The 21,369-nt window shown below is 38.2% G+C and overlaps 1 protein-coding gene across 1 annotated transcript in view; it reads left to right on the top strand.

The window, feature by feature from the left end:
* Positions 1 to 1,327: 1,327 nt before the first annotated feature.
* LOC103508710 (multiple PDZ domain protein-like) overlaps positions 1,328 to 21,369 on the top strand; it is a 42,452-nt gene continuing 22,410 nt past the window's right edge. The window contains exon 1 of the mRNA XM_026823227.1: positions 1,328 to 1,715. Within this exon, the coding sequence (XP_026679028.1) occupies positions 1,568 to 1,715 (148 nt within the window). The 5' untranslated portion in view covers positions 1,328 to 1,567. The remainder of the gene's footprint in view (positions 1,716 to 21,369) is intronic.

The following is a 21,369-nucleotide window of genomic DNA, read 5'->3' as shown; positions in this document are numbered from 1 at the left end:
ACGCTATTCAAAATCGAGGTGCACCCGGGTTTAGTTATTTATGGGAATTGAAATTGGAACCGAGTAGAAAGAACAATGTTTTCAACAAACGCTAACAGCATAAAGTACCTTGGACTTGGATTTATGACTCCTGCATTACAGCAGGGAAAACTTATTAATAGAAAGTAGAAAGCGGTAGAGGGAATCCTATTGTGATAAATGTGAATTGTATACCTAACTACCTAACTAGTACCTCCTATAGTCCTAGGCAGTAGGTAAGACCTACCTACTGAATAAAACAAGAAGACACTTTTACAACAGTTGATGCATAAATGTAAGTCGGTCTGACTTGGAAACCTTAAATAAGGAGGGGACCAGCTTAGTCTGACTGGGGAACTTTAAACAGTGAAGATACCAGCCTGAAATTTCCCTTGCTAAAGAAATAGCAAATGAGTGCAAAGAGCACTTACTCGTAAAATTCTGTAGCCAAAACCAAATGTCAGCCCAAAAGCAATCACCCTAGGGTTGATTGGAAGGTGGGCAAAAAACGCCGACCCCGTCCGAAGGTTAAGGATTAATTTTCTGTGGAGCAATGTAGGGGTTGAAACCTGTATGTATGTAGGTAGGTACTTGTAAACTCAGAACTACCTACCTACTATTAGGTATAAGTATTAGATTTACCAGGTTTGACTTTCCAGGTCTTGGCACAACCTCTTATTTACTGGTTGGTGCTGAGACCTATAATACCTACTCAATGAATTCTATACGACTGATGTCACTATTGATAAACAATAACAATTCTTTATTTCTTATCGAACTGTTAGTATCTGGTTAGGTATTCTCGGTGTGTGTGTTCCACTCTTCTCAATAATAGTGGTCGTTTTGTTCACTAAACATCATAATTTTTATCAATATGCTTCCAAATCAAATCTATTTTATAGCTTAAAATTACTCTATAATATCTAACTAATTATTTTTGAAAATCGAGTTTGTTTTCGATTAGATTAATTAAATCATTCCTTGAATTCTGAAAATAGATTAAGAACACCTTTAACTCAAGTTCTTCACCAAGTAAGTTCTTGATTTTTCTCTCCAAACGCATTCATTTCAAAGTTTTTGACTCTGAAAATTTTGTTTTAACCTAAACATAGTATTGGTCCAAATTGCATTCATCCTTCTTTCCCCTATACTAATTTTGGCAATGTTTCAACTGCCATGATATGTTTATTTACCTATTTAGGTTTTATTCCAGCCCACCTTTTTCGCTGGAAAACTGCATCTTCTCGGTAAAATTACGAGCTAACTGAAAATTCGAAATGAAATTTCAGCCAAGCCCTTGTAGAATCAGTTCGAATTTTATAATCTCAAAGGTCGAATAACTCCAAAGCTTGAACGGCAACTATCCTAATTTTATTGTTAACTTTCCATTTCAGTTTTACTTTTGAAGAATAATTTTAATTTCAGTCGTTTGTGTCCTTGTTTTTCTTTACTTTAACTTGAGTTTCTTTTGTTTTCAACTAATTATTCGTTTCTTGAAGTTTTACATTGTTTGTGATTTTACTACTTCGTTGTGCCCTTTGTTTGGACCATGTTTTCCATTCTTGAAACTTGTGCTGAAATTTTGGCCCACTATGTCAATCAAAACAACAAGTACAAGGGCAAAAAACCCAAGACCGTTCATTTTGGTGATACACACACCCATTCGAACCAAAGACGCTCACGCTTCTTCACGAAAGGTAACCAATCAGCAGTCAGTATTTGTAGGTAGAAACAGGCGACTCATTTTGACAAACAACGGCTTGGAAGCCAATGAAATTGAAGTTTAACCTAATGAAAGCCGTTAATGACTTTAAAAAAAGAGGATTAATAGAGGGAACTGTAACTACTAAGGTCTTAATACCTATACGTATTTTTCAGTCTCAGTCAGTCAATTGAAAAAGAGTTGCCATAGCAAGAGCACTAAATGGTATTTTACCTTTGTTTCTTATAAACAAAACACCTAATAATGAGCACCCCTCTGCTGAAACAGGTAGCTATCTTTACAATTTACGCACACAGTCATTGTAGGTATTCAGGCTACGTAACGAGGTGCTTCTAGGTCTAATGCAAGGGTTTACAAGGCAGATGCTCGTACATGTGTCTAATTCAAGGGTTAGGAGAATAGAGAGATGTACTTCTGTGTCTATTGCAAGGATTTATTCCGGTGAGCTGCTTTACTATTTACTCTCTTATTGCACTCGGATGTATGCAATGTGTTTGTTGAATAGGTCTCTAGGGTACTTATAAATTTCATAGCATTATATTCACTTAGGAAGATAATACACTGGTGTGCAGGGTGTGTTCAAATCTCAACAAAGTTTAGCAGGATTACAAATAGGCTATTTGGATTATTCGGAAGTTACGAGTATACCTCCTAAAGCGGTGTTCCCACTGTGTTTCTTTGTGTTTTTCAACATCAAACATGCCATAAGGCATCAGCGTTTTCATTAAGCCGGGTCCCGGGTCAGATTTTAACCGCGTCTACACGCTACGTGAAATCGTACAAGTTAAATCCCATCAGTTTCTAAATTTACGTATTCGTGAATCGTACGTACGTTTTGCGGTCCGTGTAGATCCGCCTTTGGCCTCATGACGTCTTTCGCCGCACGACTAATTGAAAGGCAGTGCAGGCAAATGCATTGACACTGTTTGAATTCGATTGTGCGACTGGGAATCTGATACATTGTAGCGAACAGTGATCGGAGCCTAAGGCCAGCCACTCACTATCAGGTAGAACTGACAGGTGCGGCTGAAAAGGTCCGCCTGTCAGTTCTACCTGATATACCTGATAGTGAGTGGCTGGCCTTAAGTGAAGATCGAACCGTTGAAGTTCAGATCGCGAATGTATTAAACCATGGTGAGAAAGTACTTCAGAACTGTTCTGTTATTGAGAGACAGAGCATTATTGTTAAATCCTCTCTCAAGTGTACACTTGAGTATGTTCTGTGAGTTCGACCACTTGGAATTCTCTTCATGCTTAACGATTTGCAAGTGAATTTGCACCTCTTGTTTCTTCTGTCGATATCCATCAATACTTAAATCATTAAGTATTATTGGTACGTCTACTTAGGTATGTGTGGATATTGATTTCGATTTTGTTAATTTCCGTCAATTCCGTTCTGAGCTCTGTGTTGATTGCGGGCTTTCGTAAAGTTCTGAATTTCTGATACATCTACCTACAACTTTCGTAAATTTATTATTGATGTTACACGTACAGTTTTCGTAAATTCCTGATACGTCTACCTACAGGTTTCGTGGATCCCTGGATTTCCTGATTTTCCTAGTAAATTTGTGACGTGATTTTATAGACACCCTGTAGATTACCTAATTTAGCTCCTGGATTTAGCGCTAAACGCACAGTGAAGGGAATGGTAGATCCGGGGCTTAGAAGGTGAACGGGTAGGGGCTAAATGAACGGATAGAAGTGAATGGAGAGTGCTAAATGAACGGATGTAGGTGAATGGAGAGTGCTAAATGAACGGATATAGGTGAATGGAGAGTGCTAAATGAACGGATAGTGGTGAATGGAGCAAAATGAACTTTAGGCCCGTGTGAGCTGTTGTGTCAGACTGTTTTCTAACCGAGCAATTTATTCTTAGGAAAATGTACAGGAAGTTCGTCGACTCATGTGGAATTCATTAATTTCAAAGGTCGCTTTGTCTTCTAGATACTTCCGGCTAGCGGCTTCCGGGTGTTCCGAGGAAGTTTAAACTATAGTGCCACAGGCAATCTTGTCTTTGTAATATGCAACCTGTGCTGATTTCAAACAATTGACAATTTCCCACTTCTGAGCAATTCTAAAGGTGTGTCCACACATAGTCGACCGGCAGTCCATACTGCCCCGACAACATAGGTTCACCTCGTCGCTCGACGGCCGGTCGAGTATGTTTGGAAACACCTTTAGGGTTTGAAACACCCTTGAAAAACAGTCCAAGAAAGTTGTTCTTCTGGATTTTATCATTCCAGTACTTGCGCCTATCTAAATGTATATTGGCATGCCGCATATTACAAAGACTAGTTTCCTCCTCCGATTGTTGAGAAAACTTTTCGAAAAGGCAAAAATATCCTTCTTTTGGTTGTTTTTCGCACTGCTTATACTCGCCCTTCCGTTTTCCTTAAGGGAAGCTGGAAGAATAAATTATTTCAGATTATCCTATTATGTACCCACAATGTCATTTCTCAAAAGGGAATTGCACATTACATAAATCATTGTTGAGATGAAGTTGAGACTTCCCCCTTACCTGTAGCTAATCAGGTAACATTGGTTCAATCCTTGGCAATATCGCAAACTTGCTATGAGCTCATTGCTAATCCAGTATGCCCAAGTCAGTGGTCAGTGGCTTCCAAAACGAGCAGACGGCTTGCTCGGATGTTCCGTTGGGTTCTCTACATTCCTTTTTCCTGAACTGCTATAGAAGGTTGGACAGGTTCTAGATTTCTAGAATGTAGAAGGTTGAGCAGATTGGCACGTGGCAAATTTAATTCAATTAACTCGTTTGCGAACAGAGTCGGAAAAAAATACTATTTTCTACACATGGGTAGGCAAGTGCGGATAAATCAACAAACAAATTAGGTAGGTACATAGGTACTGATTTTCTCTAATCACTACGGGCTAAAAAATTCCCGGAGGGACGGACCCTGCTTGTTTTCAATAAAATAATTTCTATAATAAATATTGTTTCAAAGGAAAGTTTCGTGTTTGATGGAGTGGAGAGGGATTTTCCTGAGCAGAAATTACGATGAGTTTAACAGTCTTCAGCCAAACTTTGGAGGGAGAAAAACAATGAATTAAGAGAAAATAAAATGGAAAGAAGGAGAAAACAAAGACTGAAGTGAAGAGAAATGGAAAGAAAGAGGAGTTGAATGAAAGAACAAAGAAATACTGGTAATTGTCATGGTAGGGACACCTAACTTGGATTTGATACAAAATGAACTTTATTACCTTGAAACTGTGTTTTATTTATCATAAAATTAATACGAGTATTCCATTTTTGTTCTAATTTCATGTATTGATGTTTTATTTATTTATGGATTCATAAATCTAATGTACTTACATTATTTGTTCTAATTTCAGGTATGTATGCAAAAGGGTCTTCCGTGAATTGAAAACAGCTCGTCTGTCAGAGTAAGTAATTTACGCTATTCAAAATCGAGGTGCACCCGGGTTTAGTTATTTATGGGAATTGAAATTGGAACCGAGTAGAAAGAACAATATAGCAGTGACTTTCCTTGAAAACACTTTGCTTCGGATTCAATTTGTGTACACAGAGGAATGGCAGGACGCTAGGGTGTCTACACACGACGCAAGAGGCCTTCACTAAGTTAAGGTGTGCAAAAACATAGTCGATCAGCCGTCGATCGACGAGGTAACTCTATATGTTGTCGAGGCAGTGTGGACGGTTCAGTCGACGTCGATGTGTGGACACCTTTACCGAGGCATCCATCCAGTAGCCTGTTCCGCGAAAGTTTTGAAAGATGAAGGTTACAAGAGTAAAAGTGGATAATTTACACAAGGTAAGGTACTTTTGTTTACAAGATGGCTGCCCTACACTAGTGTTTCATCAGTAAATGGTTTCATTAGTAAATAGATTCTTTAAATTATATTGATTCCAAAGGCAAGGAAAACCTAAATCCTTGACAAATGGAGTGTGCCTGAAGGCATGTGATGTGTTCCAATTTCCAATCCACTCGACCATTTTTTTTTTTTTTTTACTAATCCGCATTTGGACGGGGGACAATGGACTGGCGCCCAATGGTCTCGTGTGTAGAGGCCTTGAGATTAGGGACAAAAATGAAGATAGAGAAAGAGTAGGAGGAGGAGGAGGAGAGAAATTTCTCATTCTATCCACGTCCTTAATTCAAGAAACTCCTTGGTACTCTTGTACAGTAAACCTCGGCAGACCCTTTACCCTTTTCTCTCCTCCTTTCTTTTCCTCCTGTTCTTCTCACTTTCTTCTTCTCAATCTCTTTCTACTTGCAGCTTCTTCCTCCTCCTCTTCCTCACCTCCTTCTTTCTTTTTCTTCTCATTCTTTGCTCTTCTTCTCCCTCATTATCTGTTATTATTTTAATGGAAAACTAACTTTTCTTCCAACACTTTTCTCTATCAAGGACATCGTCTTCGCTTTAGAGACAAAAAAAAATACGAGAGGAAGGAAATGGATGAAACTACTATAGAAGAGGAAGGAGGAGGAGAAAGAGAAAGGAAGGAATGAGTGGTGATGAAACTAGTGAAAGGAAACGGGAGAAATGAATGATTGTGCGATGCAAGAGAAAGGGTCACCGTGATTTTGCGACGTAGCTATCCCAGAAGATCCTGTTCTCTGTACATATCAGTATCTATGTTAACGGCAATCTATGTAATACCTAGTCATTCCATGAAATGTCTAGCGTTCTTAGGCAAAATGTATAATGAAATCGATAGTTATGTTACCGGCAGTCTATAGTCTTCTGTCGTATCTTCTGTTTGGGGAGGTCCTGGTCGTAGGTGTGTCATAATTTTATTGTATAGAATAAGATAGACTATGGGATGTTGAATACACCAGGACCTATGGATCACGAGAGTTAAGCAAAGTTTCGAGTGGTTGGTGTCCGAATAGGTGATCATCGGGGTAATCGTGGCTTTTCTCGTCCAGAACAGGCTGCGGATGACGTTTTCTCGTTCCTAGATCAGGCTTGTGACCCTGAAGAAATGCACTGTAGTACCGGGGTGGGCATTTCAGACGAATTTTCTGTCAAAATTAATAAATAACTAAAGATCAGGCTTGTGAATTTCTTCGCCGAATTGATGGTAATACCCCCGGCACTTAAGAGACCTTAGCAGTCAAATCAAGTACATAATTTCATTCAGAAGATTAAGCTTTACAATCCAAAAGTCAATCAGTCGATGGCATCACATACGGGTAAAATGCAAGTATCTCCCGGGGTCTTCCGATCCTCAGGCAGAAATTTTTAGGCGGGGAGCTAGGACCTCAAATGCTACGTTTATTTAATTTTTTTACTTGTAAGATAAATCCCCTTTAGGGTGAGTTTTTTTTCTCATTTTTAACTTGTGGAGTTAACAAAGTCTATGGGGAGTGAGAGACTCCTATGATGGAGAGAGAGAGAATGTTGAAATGATTAATGGCCTCCCAGTTAGAACGAGTGAGAGCACCAGAGCTCTGTCTGCTATTGTTGTAAATGATAGTGTGTGTGAGAGAGAGAGAGAGGTGGGGAAGTGATTTAGTCACAAGGGATGAAAAAAGATAGGAAAACAGCTTTAGACACGGACAGAGGGAAGGATGAGATTAGAATAATAAAATGTAGGATACGGAAAATAATAGTAATAATTATTTCTATTTAAGTATTAATATTATTATTTCAAGTATTATCTAGGTACCTATTATCAAATCATAATCATAATAAAATATTAAAGATCAAGCAAACCAACCATATGGTTAGTTAAGTTCGTTTTGGGTGATTTTCTAAATAAATCCCTTCTCTATGAAGAAAATTTCAAACTTTTGAAAAACTGGGACAACCTTGGATTTGTCAGAAACGTGTACCTATACTTTGTCCTTTGAAAAATCTGGAGAAATAATCAAGACTTGGTTTTTGGTCTCGTGTGACTCATGGTTAAGGAAGTATATTATGAGATTTACCAACACTGGCTAAGAACAATATTTTACTGTAGGTACCACCTACATCTGTTGAAGTAAACTTTGTTTCTTTTCTTATTTTTCCTCTCTTCCTTTACTTTGTGCTCCTTTTCTTTCTCACCTCCTTCTTCCTCTTTTTCAACCTCCTGAAACAGTCCGGACACGAGTCTGAAAATTTTCTTGCAACCCAAATATTTTTTAAAAAAGTTTTTGGAACTGATCTAGATTTTTAATCCAGCAAAAAATCGACAGTGGTCCCAAGGAAAGATTTAAAAAAAAAAAAAAAAAAAAAAAAAAAAAAAAAAAAAAATGGTTAGGCAAAATCCAGCAGCTTGCAATTGTGTAAATGGTCACCTATTCCTAGACCAACCACGAGCAACGTTGCTTAACTTCAGAGATCCATTGGGAACGGGTGCATTCAACTTGCTATCGCCACAGGCTTCATCTTTCACGAAATAGTCGGGATTCGTGTGCGAACAGCCTTTTTCTCATCCTCTCCATCTTCCTCTCCTCCATGTCCTTCTTTCGTGCTCCCTTTATACTCTTCTTCCTCTCTTATTTCTCTTCTTCTTCTTCCTCGTCTCTTCTTCTCCTGTCTTTTACCCTTGAATTCACACCACTGTTATTTCAAAGTTGGAATGTTGAAGAATAAATGATCGTCAGAAAATCTCTTCTTTCCTTACCTTCCTCCCTTGTTCGTATCTCCTTTCTTCTTTTACCTCGTTCTTTTCTTTGTCGTCTCTTACTCGAAATTTCTTTTCCTTTCTCACATCACACTCTCTAGAATACTACACAGCGTTTTTCTACGACGAAAAATTATCAAAGAAAAGCAATGTAATTTGAGCTCAAATTGGACTCTTAGGTTGTGTGTAGACAAGATTTGTTTGTTTGATTTTGTTTTTATTTTTTTAAGAAAAAGAGATTTGATAGAGAGAATTGTAACAAGGGAAAACCCAGGTCTTATCGTCCCAAAATCGAAGAGGAGGACAAGTTAGGAGAAAGCTAGCCGTTCCAAGAACAAGCCTTATCTGTTTAAGACAAAGTTTGCCCTGAGCGGAAATCGATCCCGCGACCTAGAAGAATCAATAATACCTAATAAATAATAAGAGACTCTTGAGTGGAAGCTGAAAGGTAACCACTAGGCGAGGTTAACGTCAGAGGCGTTCTCTACCATTTAATCCTTAGAGCTCCATTATCATTCCATGCCTCAGCTGCGATCGAACCCGCGACCTTCTGTTTACCAGGCGACAGTCAGGATAAAATAAACGACATGTCGTCTTCAGCTCCGAAGAACAACGTAATAGGTACAAGTACACTGAAGAAAGTTGTACGTGTAATGTCTGGAATAGGAGTATCTAGAGAAGCCTCTAGTTGCTTATTATAGTTTTCAACAAAGACTTAAGTGAAGAGAAATGGAAAGAAAGAGGAGTTGAATGAAAGAACAAAGAAATACTGGTAATTGTCATGGTAGGGACACCTAATTTGGATTTCATACAAAATGAACTTTATTAGCTTTATTCATAAAATTAATACGAGTATTCCATTTTTGTTCTGATTTCATGTATTGATGTTTTATTTATTTATGGATTCATAAATCTAATGTACTTACATTATTTGTTCTAATTTCAGGTATGTATGCAAAAGGGTCTTCCGTGAATTGAAAACAGCTCGTCTGTCAGAGTAAGTAATTTACGCTATTCAAAATCGAGGTGCACCCGGGTTTAGTTATTTATGGGAATTGAAATTGGAACCGAGTAGAAAGAACAATAGCAGTGACTTTCCTTGAAAACACTTTGCTTCGGATTCAATTTGTGTACACAGAGGAATGGCAGGACGCTAGGGTGTCTACACACGACGCAAGAGGCCTTCACTAAGTTAAGGTGTGCAAAAACATAGTCGATCAGCCGTCGATCGACGAGGTAACTCTATATGTTGTCGAGGCAGTGTGGACGGTTCAGTCGACGTCGATGTGTGGACACCTTTACCGAGGCATCCATCCAGTAGCCTGTTCCGCGAAAGTTTTGAAAGATGAAGGTTACAAGAGTAAAAGTGGATAATTTACACAAGGTAAGGTACTTTTGTTTACAAGATGGCTGCCCTACACTAGTGTTTCATCAGTAAATGGTTTCATTAGTAAATAGATTCTTTAAATTATATTGATTCCAAAGGCAAGGAAAACCTAAATCCTTGACAAATGGAGTGGAGCTCATTGCTAATCCAGTATGCCCAAGTCAGTGGTCAGTGGCTTCCAAAACGAGCAGACGGCTTGCTCGGATGTTCCGTTTTTTTTTCAATGGTTTTCTCTCTTTGGATGAATCCGACGATTTTGTAGGACTAAGTTTTTTAGTAATACCCATCTGATGGACATACTATACGGGATCGGAATACTACGATACAGACCACAAACGTCTGATGTATCTAGCAGTTGTGAAAACGACGTAACGGTGGAACACTCATCTTTTTAGCTAAATCTCTTTTAGGGATGAGCTATTGATTTCTCGGCAAAGTCACAATTTTGGGTCGGGGTTGTGTTTGAGACCCTCCATCTGGGAATCGCTGACATCGACCTGCATTGGGATTAAGTCGATTACGATTAGCCGGTTATAAAAAGTTGCCCATAAACAGCTCTGATCTCATGAGTCAGACCAGACAAGTCCTTGTAATGTCTATTATAAACCGTGCCTATGCCATTTCATCATGCCACCGCCATCTTTTATACTCATCAAACTAAACAGTATAAAGGACACTACACACAAGTCTGGCGGACCAAATTTTGGTCTGAGAGTATGTCTTTCCTTATCGTAATCCTATAAGGAAAGTTCTATGAGGAAAGTAATACATTATACACAGTAGACAAGATACATTACTTATTACTTTCCTTATTAACTTATTATTAGGATGAGGAAAGCAAAAAGGAATTATTAGGTAATACGATCTAATGGTGTTTCTCTGAATCGGTAGAGCTTGTTTTAAATTGGCCGAGAAGACCAAGTAGGTAGGTACCCTATATTTATGAGATTTTGGACCTTTGTTTTCCCTTTGGATCTTTGTGTTATCGCTATTCTCTCTCTCTTCCTCCCTCTTTCTGCCTCTCACTAGCACTGTACCCAAGATATTTCGTTTCCTTATCAAATTACTTCCTCCATCCCTCCTCTTTCTATCTATCTACTTATTCTACTTGCATCATATTCTGCAAACATTTGCCTACATTTCTTACTCTGATGGATTTTACTTTGTGTATTGAATTTATATCGCCCATTCGCCGGTTTGCCTGTAAAATATTCAATTTCATTATTGTTAACCGTACCTAACTGTCGTTGTTGTATACACTTGGAGCGCAGTAGCAAGGGCCGTGAGCAGCAAACTTTGAAGGGCCCTAGCAAGGGAAGAACGACCCTTAAGTAGGGATAAACAAGCCCTAGCAAGGGATTCTGTATTCTGAAATTACCTTGAAACAAACAAAATACGCCTTATTAGCTTTAGCTCCCTCCCAAATATTTGATCTCTCCTCCACCCATAACATAAGGGGCTTCCAAGGATTGTCTCCTAAAAAAGCCCCTAGCAATAGAGAAATACATTTTTAGTGTTTATCTTTTACGACCGCATTTTATAGATATTGTTTGTGCATTACATTTACGAGAGAAATTTCAATATGCTGTCACAACAATATTGTTTCACATAACTTTACATTAAAAAGATAAAAAATATGTCAGTACGTCTGTCAATCAGTCGTCAATAGACGTTATAGCTGATAACAATAATGGAAAAATGTTGTGTGAATTCTCCCTCTAAAACATTGCCTATTTTAGCTGGAAAATGTGAACTTTGTGAAGCTTTCAAAATTTTGACATTTTTATGGAGCAATATGAAACATTTAACAAAACATGTTGAAGATATTACTCGTAGATATTTGGACCAATCTAGTTAATGTTATTGTATTCTCGTTCGATATCTCTTCTGAGAATCTGAGCACACTAGATGATTGTTTCAAAAGCTCTTGAGTATACTGCGGGAGTAAAGGGACTTTTCAGTCTCATTCGGGCAGTATAAACAGGGTATATTCTATTCTAGTATAGTGTCGTAGAAGCGTAGAACTGGTACTAGACTTCTCAAAATCCTCAAAATTGTCACATTCCTTCCAGCTATCTTTATACCGTCTTGTCTAATTACTAGTTTCACTCCTCTCCTTTTCCCCACGGCTCTGAATTTCTAAAAGTTTCATTTAGAACCTTTACTTTCAAATTCGACATTTGACATCGGGCGAACTGTGAACTTTCTTTTTCCGTCCTCATTAAAGAAAGAAAGAACTTTCTGAAGAGGAAATTTTATTAGTGCTGTCGAGTCGACTTGTAATTTGCAGTCGAAAATGATGAATGAGCTAAAGAGAGAACTATTAGCTTTTTAAGCATTTGCTGTTTTTGAAATTTTCACAAAAAGAGTTTGCACTGTTGAAAAGGTGATGGGGCTTGTTATGCACCACCTACGTAAAGTCCTTGATTTAGGCGTTCTCCAGGGGTCAAAATTTACGTAGGCTTACTAATCCTGGATTAGGTACTTCTGTATTCACCCAACACCTACACAGTGTTTTGGATCGTGAAGGGACGAAGGGACCTACATACCTCTAAATTTAGCCTACTCCTACACCAGTATACCTACTCTTCTAGCCGCTCTTGGTTTGGTACTTTGGTCGAAATGTGCACAGTTTCATCCCAGGTTCAACCTACATGATTGAATAGATATTAGGTATCTGAATAATCTCCTTTCCTATTTATTCCTCTCAATGTATTATCTGTCATATTCTCCAATTCCCTACATCTATACAATTATACGTTCGCCCCCTATACGTCTTTCTATAAAAATTTTCACAAAAAGAGTTTGCACTGTTGAAAAGGTGATGGGGCTTGTTATGCACCACCTACGTAAAGTCCTTGATTTAGGCGTTCTCAGGGGATCAAAATTAACGTAGGCTTACTAATCCTGGACTCAGTACTTCTGTATTCATCCAACACCTACACAGTGTTTTGGATCGTGAAGGGACGAAGGGACCTACATACCTCTAAATTTAGCCTACTCCTACACCAGTAGGTATACCTACTCTTCTAGCCGTTGTTGGTTTGGTCGAAATGTGCACAGTTTCATCACAGGTTCAACCTACATGATTGAATACATATTAGGTATCTGAATAATCTCCTTTCCTATTTATTCCTCTCAATGTATTATCTGTCATATTCTCTAATTCCCTACATCTATACAATTATACGTTCGCCCCCTATATCTTTCTATCTCTCCCTTTTGGAGGAGTCCCTTTCTACCTCTTTCCCCTTTTACCTTCTTCCCTCTCCTCTTTCTTCCTTTCATTCTTGCAGAAGGTAAACTGCCTCTCTACTTTTCATTCCCTCACTCCCTCTCTCTCTATGTATTTGCCTCTTTCTCTCCACTCACACTATCTCTTTCTCCTTTTCTTTCCCCCTTATCTCTCTCCCTCCCTCCTTTTCTCTGTCTCTCTCTCTCTCCCCCTCACTTTCGCTTCTCGCTTTCTAACAAATAACTTTTATATTGTTCGCATTTATACGCCATGGCCGTAGGGATTAGGAAGGAATGTGATATTCTCGTATGACGAATTCTTTATAACCCACCTCTCCCCTCTTTCTCTTACTACCCCTCCTGTTTTCCTCTTCCTCCTCCTCCTCCTCCTTACGCCTAAAACCTTCTCTTCAGCATCCTCTCCCGGCTTATTTTTCTCTTTCCTCCCCTTCCTCTTTTTTTTTTTTTTTGTTCCTTTGTTTCAAACGATTAACTCTTTCATTCTCTCTCTCTCTCTCCCTCCTTTCTCCCCCTTTCTCTCTCTCTCTCTTTTCTTCGCTGTTTCTATCTCTTCTTCATTATCTTTATTTATCTTAATTTCTGTACAAGCGACCTAATATGATACCTCTCTCTTTCCTTCCCCCTCCCTCTCTCATCCGCCTCTTTCTATTCCCTTCCGCCTTCCCCTCCCTCTTTATTTCCCTTTCTTACTTTTGTTTCTTTCTCGTATCTTTCTCTTCTTGATTCTCTATACCCTATAGGTAGCTATCAAGAAACAGCTATACAGCTATACCGGCCTCCTCTACCTTACCCTTGTATGTATGTGTGTGTTGTAATTCTCTTTGTCTTAATTTTTTTAACTCAAGTACCAGCCAGTATACGAATATGTCATTTTTTTATTTTTCAAACATAGCAAAAGGTGCTCTCATTTATTTTTATATAAGTACAATAAACAAGAATACAACACATTAGGTATACAAACATAAGGTGGTGGTGATAAGGATGATGTGATGTATTGTTTTAATGCTAAAACTACCCACACTAAGAGACACTTGGTGTGTCCCTTGTCTTGATGTATCGAAATTTCAAATTAAATTGCCTACCTCCCTCTTCTTTTCTCCTTCTCCTTCTTTCTCCTTACCTCCTCGTTTCAATTTCTATACTCAAGGTGTAATGCCTTTCGTTCTACCTCTCTTATCTCTTCGTTTGCGTTTGGGTTCTCTGGCAAGCTTACACTTGGTGTGTCCCTTGTCTTGATGTATCGAAATTTCAAATTAAATTACCTACCTCCCTCTTCTTTTCTCCTTCTTTCTCCTTCCCCTCCTCGATTCAATTTCTAGAGTCAATGTGTAATGCCTTTCGTTCTACCTCTCTTATCTCTTCGTTTGCGTTTGGGTTCTCTACATTCCTTTTTCCTGAACTGCTATAGAAGGTTGGACAGGTTCTAGATTTCTAGAATGTAGAAGGTTGAGCAGATTGGCACGTGGCAAATTTAATTCAATTAACTCGTTTGCGAACAGAGTCGGAAAAAATACCATTTTCTACACATGGGTAGGCAAGTGCGGATAAATCAAGTCATTCTTGCAGAAGGTAAACTGCCTCTCTACTTTTCATTCCCTCACTCCCTCTCTCTCTATGTATTTGCCTCTTTCTCTCCACTCACTATCTCTTTCTCCTTTTCTTTCCCCCTTATCTCTCTCCCTCCCTCCCTCCTTCTCTCTCTCTCTCTCTCTCTTGCTCTCTCTCTGTCCCTCTCTCTCTCTCTCTCTCTCTTGAACAAAGGTGTGTTCCGGCGGAACATTTGATTTTTGACAAAAATACGGATTGTTCCGGGAAATAACGTACGGTTGGCAACCCTAGTTGGCATTGCCATCTTAGTATAAACTTACTTACTCCCTAGCTTGTCCCCTCAGAGACATGTTTCTATCCTTGAAATTTGTCCACCTTTCAAGTACTATCCACGCTTAACGTTCGTACCTTCAGTGATCGGACGAGAACTGGTGTATTCAACATGATATGAACGTTGCGTCGGCTAAAGGGAAAGTAAAATCCAGGTGCCAAATCTCCGAGCCTGACTCCCGACCCCTTCTCTCAACTTTATCTGCATAATCTCGAAAGTTTGAGCTTTTTATGTATTCCGAGAGTTTTAGGTGGAAAATATTTTCATTTATCAGACGAAGAGTTTTGACGTGAACATCATCGTTATTATTGTCGCTTTCCATTCCATACATGGATTCTCTTCGTCGAAAAATAGATTGGACAAAAAAATATCGCAAAACAGGTATTCAGTAGATACCAACTTGCCTGCTTTTTGGCCTGATAAAAAAATCATTGAAAAAGTAGAAAAAAAAATATATTTTTCAATAATTTTATTTTTTTCATTTTACATATAAATAATGGACATTTGTATTCCCCCCTTTTTTTGTGCTACCCCCCCCTAGTAAATGTAATGCATTATTAGTGAAAATGAATTCCTAGGCAGAAGCGCTTTCGGAGAAATGTGAAAATGTTGTCCCACTGTTTATTCTTGCTTTTTAGAGTAAAACTATAAACAGTAGGTGTCCAATTTGGAGCTTGGAGGAAATTTAAATGATTTCCATCGAAAATGTCCACCCGTCCGTTCTCGATTTGTTAACTCTTGTTTAAGTTGTGACCTAGAACTTTGCCTGCCATGAGCTTCACCCTCAGTGAGAATTGTGACCTGACCACATTTCGCCACTTCTGTTGAGTTTATATTTCCCCTCCATCCGCACAAAACGGAAAATTTCATACACTTTTTTCTATGTGTTGAAAATTTGATCTTTTTTTTTCTCATTTGTTTATTCAAATTATATTTTCCATCACAAAAAGTTCTTTCGGGGGGGTTTGTTTTGAATTTGTTTTCAGAATACCAAGTGCTTTTATAATTGAATTAGATTTGAAAAAATAACGTGAAAAAAAGTACACTGCTAAAATTAAAAAAAGCGTACCGCTGCTTTTTGTGATAGGTATCTACAGCTTTCTATTTCTTGTGCATTTTCTTCTCTGTGCTCTTTACAATTTACTTTTTCCAGGTATGGATGAGATGGCCTACAAGAGATCGTGTACCATTTGTCACAGTTCTTCATTCAGTTTTTCTCATGTCCTTTCCTACAATTCTCTTTTCACTAAACTTTCGTTGTAATTCTTTTGATAGCCTATCTGGTTCTGTGTTTGTCTAATTGCTAATTGTCTCCTTTTGTCTCCACTGTCCACTTTGAAAATTTGCAATACTTCCGAGAGGTCTATTGGTCTGTATGAAATACAATGTTTTTCTGGATCCTGATGCCTTCCACAAAGGTCGAGTTTTACCACCGTGGATTTTCTCAGGATTGAGTTTAGTCCGAGGTTGACTTGGCTATTAAGTATAGGGAAATCCTACTGCTAAGTACTTATTTGAAGATCTTACAGAATTTGGTAATGTACCTTCACATAAGGCTATAGAACACATCAAGGACTTACCAGACTTCATGATGTCTAATCATGCAGTGTACTTTTGCCTTGGACGCTCTCATTCCGTATGGTATCCACGTAAATTATTCCAGACGTGCAGTACTACACAGTAGTGTGAGTAGTGCCGAGGTCGAGAAAAGTGCTCGACATATCCTAATGTCTTCTGATAAATTCTCACTCCAAGGATTTGTACAGTAGGTAAGTAAGGTATATGTAATTATCCCGTCTTCTTGGTTTCCCAAGAGGTTTGATAGAGGGAACTGTAACTGCTAAGGTCTTATCGTCCCGAACTCAAAGAGATGAGGAGGACAGGATAGGAGAAAGCCAGCCGTTCCGGGAACGAACATTATCCCATCAAGATAAAATCCGCCCCGGGCGGGAAATCAATTCTGACGGCAAGAATTCTTACAGCAAGTAGGATATAAATATATAATCCTGATGTCTTCTTGTACTGTAATTCCTAACTAGTGTTAGAATTGTTAGCTATCTGAATGCTCTGATTGATATGATTGACGGAGCACAACTTCAGAGTATTGAACTGTGGATGGAATGGGAATGCATAATCTAAAACTAGGTAGATTCCTTATCATAATCGTGTTTGACAGAGTAGGTTATATGTATGCCTAGGCCTCAAGTTATGTACAGCCACTCGAGTTGCTAAGTATTTTTGATAGATAAATCAACAACAGGTGCCGCGCCTCGAGAAACGTTAGACCAAAAATCTAGCAACATCAAAACGCAAAAACTTACCTATTTGCTAGCGAGAGCTGTTAAAGATGTCCACCAGCTCGTAGATGACACGCCAAAAGGAGAGATATACCTAATACATGCTCCCAGAAAAGTCCGAAAAATTATGAAAGCTAGGGAGGAGGAAGCCTCAGTTCAGCTAGAACATCAATATCTTAATACATTACATTCCTTCTATAGGATAAGGAAAGTAAAAAAACTAAACATAAAAAAAATATACCTATATAAAAAAGAACGCTCTCAATTTTCCCGTTTTGCGTTTCAAAAATTGTCAATCTATAGTCGCCCTCCCCCAACTCCCCAACAACTCTGTTCCCGTAATCCTCATTTCATTTTATCCAGGCCAAATTTATAGGTTAACTCCGTTATGATCAGGAGTGTCAGGACTGGAGGTACTAAAAATGTCAAAAGGTATGAAAGGAATGGGTTGCAATTGGAACATCAGTAAGCAAATTCAAATGCCATATTGCCATGGCGCCATACTATTTTGCCATATTTTAGCAAAATTCGTAAATGTATCATAAAAAGCCTAAATCATAGGTAGGTACTTACTTTTTTGCCATATTGCATTTTTGGGTAAAATATAAAACTTTAAGAACGAAGAAAAAAAATTGCAAAAAAAAAAGTATAGGTACTTACTAAAAAAAGAACCGTACTTACATAAGTAGTGGTTATGCATTTGGGAAAACATTTAGCATGAAAGGTCGATTCCTACATATGCACGAAGTCCTCAGAAATCCAAATCTGAAGTCAAAACAGCGAAATTTCATTTTAAAAGGTTGAAAATTCAATTTTTATTTGACGTTCCAAGGAAAAATCTAAAATAGTTGCCTCTGATTCTTGAAAAAATTTGCTTATTTTGTCATGTTTTGAACAAATAAATGCCATATTTTCCCAAAATAAGTGCCATATTGCCATGTTTTTTAGTGCACACTGGTTGTACGGCCAGCCTCTCACGCTCAGACCGTATCACAGACATATAGGTCTCACAGACCGAACGTATGTTGCAGGAAAAGCTCCCGACCTAGGTCTTTCAGACCGTCTGAGAGACCTAGAAATTTCTGCGACTCATGCTCAGACTGAAACATCACGGTCTATGAGGCCTATAAGGTCCGTCAGACGGTCTGAGAGTGAGTGGCGCGCATAAAACTGGAAAAGCTCTCATATCTACTTCGCCACTGTCATTTCACCTTTTAGATTTTACCTGTATGTAAATCAACATGACAACAAAACTCATACAACTACATGTTGTATTCATATGGAAATTACTCACAAAATGTTCTAGTGGACTGTCCTTACTGCATCCAGATGTGTCATGGATTTACCAACCTCTAGGTGGCCCAAGGAAAAATCTAAAATAGTTGCCTCTGATTCTTGAAAAAATTTGCTTATTTTGTCATGTTTTGAACAAATAAATGCCATATTTTCACCAAATAAGTGCCATATTGCCATGTTTTTTAGTGCCATATTTTGGAAAAAATAACTGCCATATTGTGAACTTCTCTGAACATCACGTATTGAATAACCAGGGGTGGAGGGTGGGAGAGGGCAGTGGGGTAGGGAGAGGTTTTTAATGAAGTTATTCTACACCATAGCGCGCCACCCCGTGCTTGCATATTGAATTACGCCACTCTCTGATTTATGCGCGAGCTAGTGCCATCAGACCCGGATGAAGATAAATCGGTGAATGAGATAATCCGACTATAACCAGTAGGTGTAGGATGTAACTAGTTCAGTGGACATAAAGGTGTGTCCAAACATAGTCGACCCCGTCGATTGACGTCGACTGAAACCGTACACTGCTTCGACAACATAGATTCACCTCGTCGATCGACGGCGTCGACTATGTATGGACACAGCTTTAGAGCTCACTCTGAAGACATATCCCTAGGAGGCCCTCAAAGACCCATCAACGGTGCCCCAAAATAAGCAAATTTCATTAACGTTTTTAAACATTTATGCCATATTTCAATTCTAGGAGATTGTCATCCAGAAAGCTGTCATTAAATGATACATTTGCCTTCGAAGACTCAACGGTGCTCTAAATAAGCAAATTGCATTCACGTTCTAAACATTTCTGCCTAAATTCACTAATATTGGGAACACATTTTTAATCATCCAGAAAGGAGTTATTAAATGAAACATTTGACCAATTTAAATCTAGTTATACATACTGCTGTTATGGGTATTATTTATTTAATGACCCTTTTTTGGGGGCATTAAAAATTTCCCATTAGTACTGCAATCCATTATTAAATCAACACAAAATGATGAAAAACACAAAATGAGGATAGAAAAACATACGAGTACATACTCGATGCATGTGTATGTGTAATGTCATCGGTTCGGTACATAAATATTTACCATATACCTAGTTTACGTATACACTAGGCACATGATTGTGTACTTGGGATGAATTTCGAGTGACAGATTTCGTGCATGAATTATTTCTGTTCAGTTTTCACTGAGGTATTAAATTGTTTTTAGCTTTCCAGGCGCGACCCTAGTGGGACCACTCATTACTACTGACACTAATGTTGGCATTAGGGTTGCCAACTTTTTTTTCGGCATATACGGAACAAACTAGCAAAATGGTGAAAAAATACGGATTTCCCGATTTTTACCCGGAACAAAGGCATGCATTCTCATGCTACACTACCTACTTGACTCGCAGGTTTTTTTGTTTTTCGTACGTATACCTACCTATCTTTTTAAACTTTTTTTTTTGTATTTTTTTCTGTTTATTAGTCAGTTCCCGCATTTTGTATATCTCTTACCGTTTACGAAATAAGGGTTAAGCAACAATGACTTTGGTTAATATCTGGATGGGTGACTATTCGATTTTAAGCAAATTGTTACAGTCGCGTCCTTGGACCATACCGGTATAGCATACCAAATTTCATCGCTCTGCGACAAACCATTCTTGAGATATTTTGTATACCACCTTTTTCTCACGAAACAATTGTTAAGTAACAATGACTTTGGTTAATATCTGGATGGGTGACTATCCGATTTTTACTAAATTATCTCTAGGTGGTTTATAGTTTAAAAGGACAATGGAATATATTACAGTATGAGTCACTTGTCAATACCTATTGCACTAGACCAAACCTTCGGAATATATTCCTTGTGTGTCACTCTCAAAGTCGTAAGGATTATTGAGGAATAAGGCAACTGGAGATACAAGATAAGATAAGGATTAGAGTTCTCACTGTCAACGATAATCTTTCAATTTACAATGCAGCAAACTTATTATCTCTCGTACATGGTCATAATCCACATGTGTGTTATTGCCATTTTCTTTAATAACTGTTAGCGGGCAATGTCATGAGAAGAGAGACTATCGAGAGAACGGTACTGCGAGGAACTGAAAGCAAATAGACTTTGATTTTGCTGATGAGAGGAGCGAGGGAGAAACAACGAACTTTTTATTCCATTTTTACCGAAGTGAAATTATTGAAACGGAAGAATTAGTTAAACCCAACCATACAGAATTAAGTAACTCTCGTAAGTTTCATACAGAATTCCACACACGGCTGCGTTTGCCATTAACACCACGGATTATAAAACATTGTTTGTTCTCATTTATTATTATTATTTTTTTTTTCAACTCCTCCAAGTACTTCGTTTCCATTGCTAATAAAGATCTGAGGGATACGAGTATATGAGATGGATCCGTTTGATAAAGAGCTTCATCGCAGAAGAATGGTAGTTGAACGCTATAACGGAGTACTGGAAGCTACGCTTGGCGATGCATGTCTCAGCTTCCTGATGGTTTTCTTGGTCATTTTGATGAAACTCGTACATTCTTCGAACAATAAAATTGCACTCACATATTATAACTTACCAAGTCCACATTCTGTTACAAATTCTTATGTATGGTCCGTATCCGGAGGTATATTAGCATGATCTTTTAAAAGGTCATTGAACTCAAATTTGGAATTTTTTCCACTTTCTTAAAATATCAACACCTTGTATCATCTACGAGTATGTCTAAGTAATTCCAGGAAATTTATGAAAATAATAATAAATAAATAAAAAAAACTTTGAAATTAAATGAAACTTAATGTAGGCCATAAATTAGGACAAATATTTGAGTTGACCCTATCTTGTTCCATTTGTCCATTTTAATTTGAAACAACTCTGTTGAAAGTGTTTATGTCTAAAGGTGTGTCAACACAAAGTCGATCGGCC

The sequence above is a fragment of the Diaphorina citri genome, unplaced genomic scaffold (genome assembly GCF_000475195.1).
Source record: "Diaphorina citri unplaced genomic scaffold, Diaci psyllid genome assembly version 1.1 scaffold425, whole genome shotgun sequence".
Classification (NCBI taxonomy): Eukaryota; Metazoa; Arthropoda; class Insecta; order Hemiptera; family Psyllidae; genus Diaphorina; species Diaphorina citri.
This window is presented reverse-complemented; position numbering and strand designations above follow the sequence as displayed.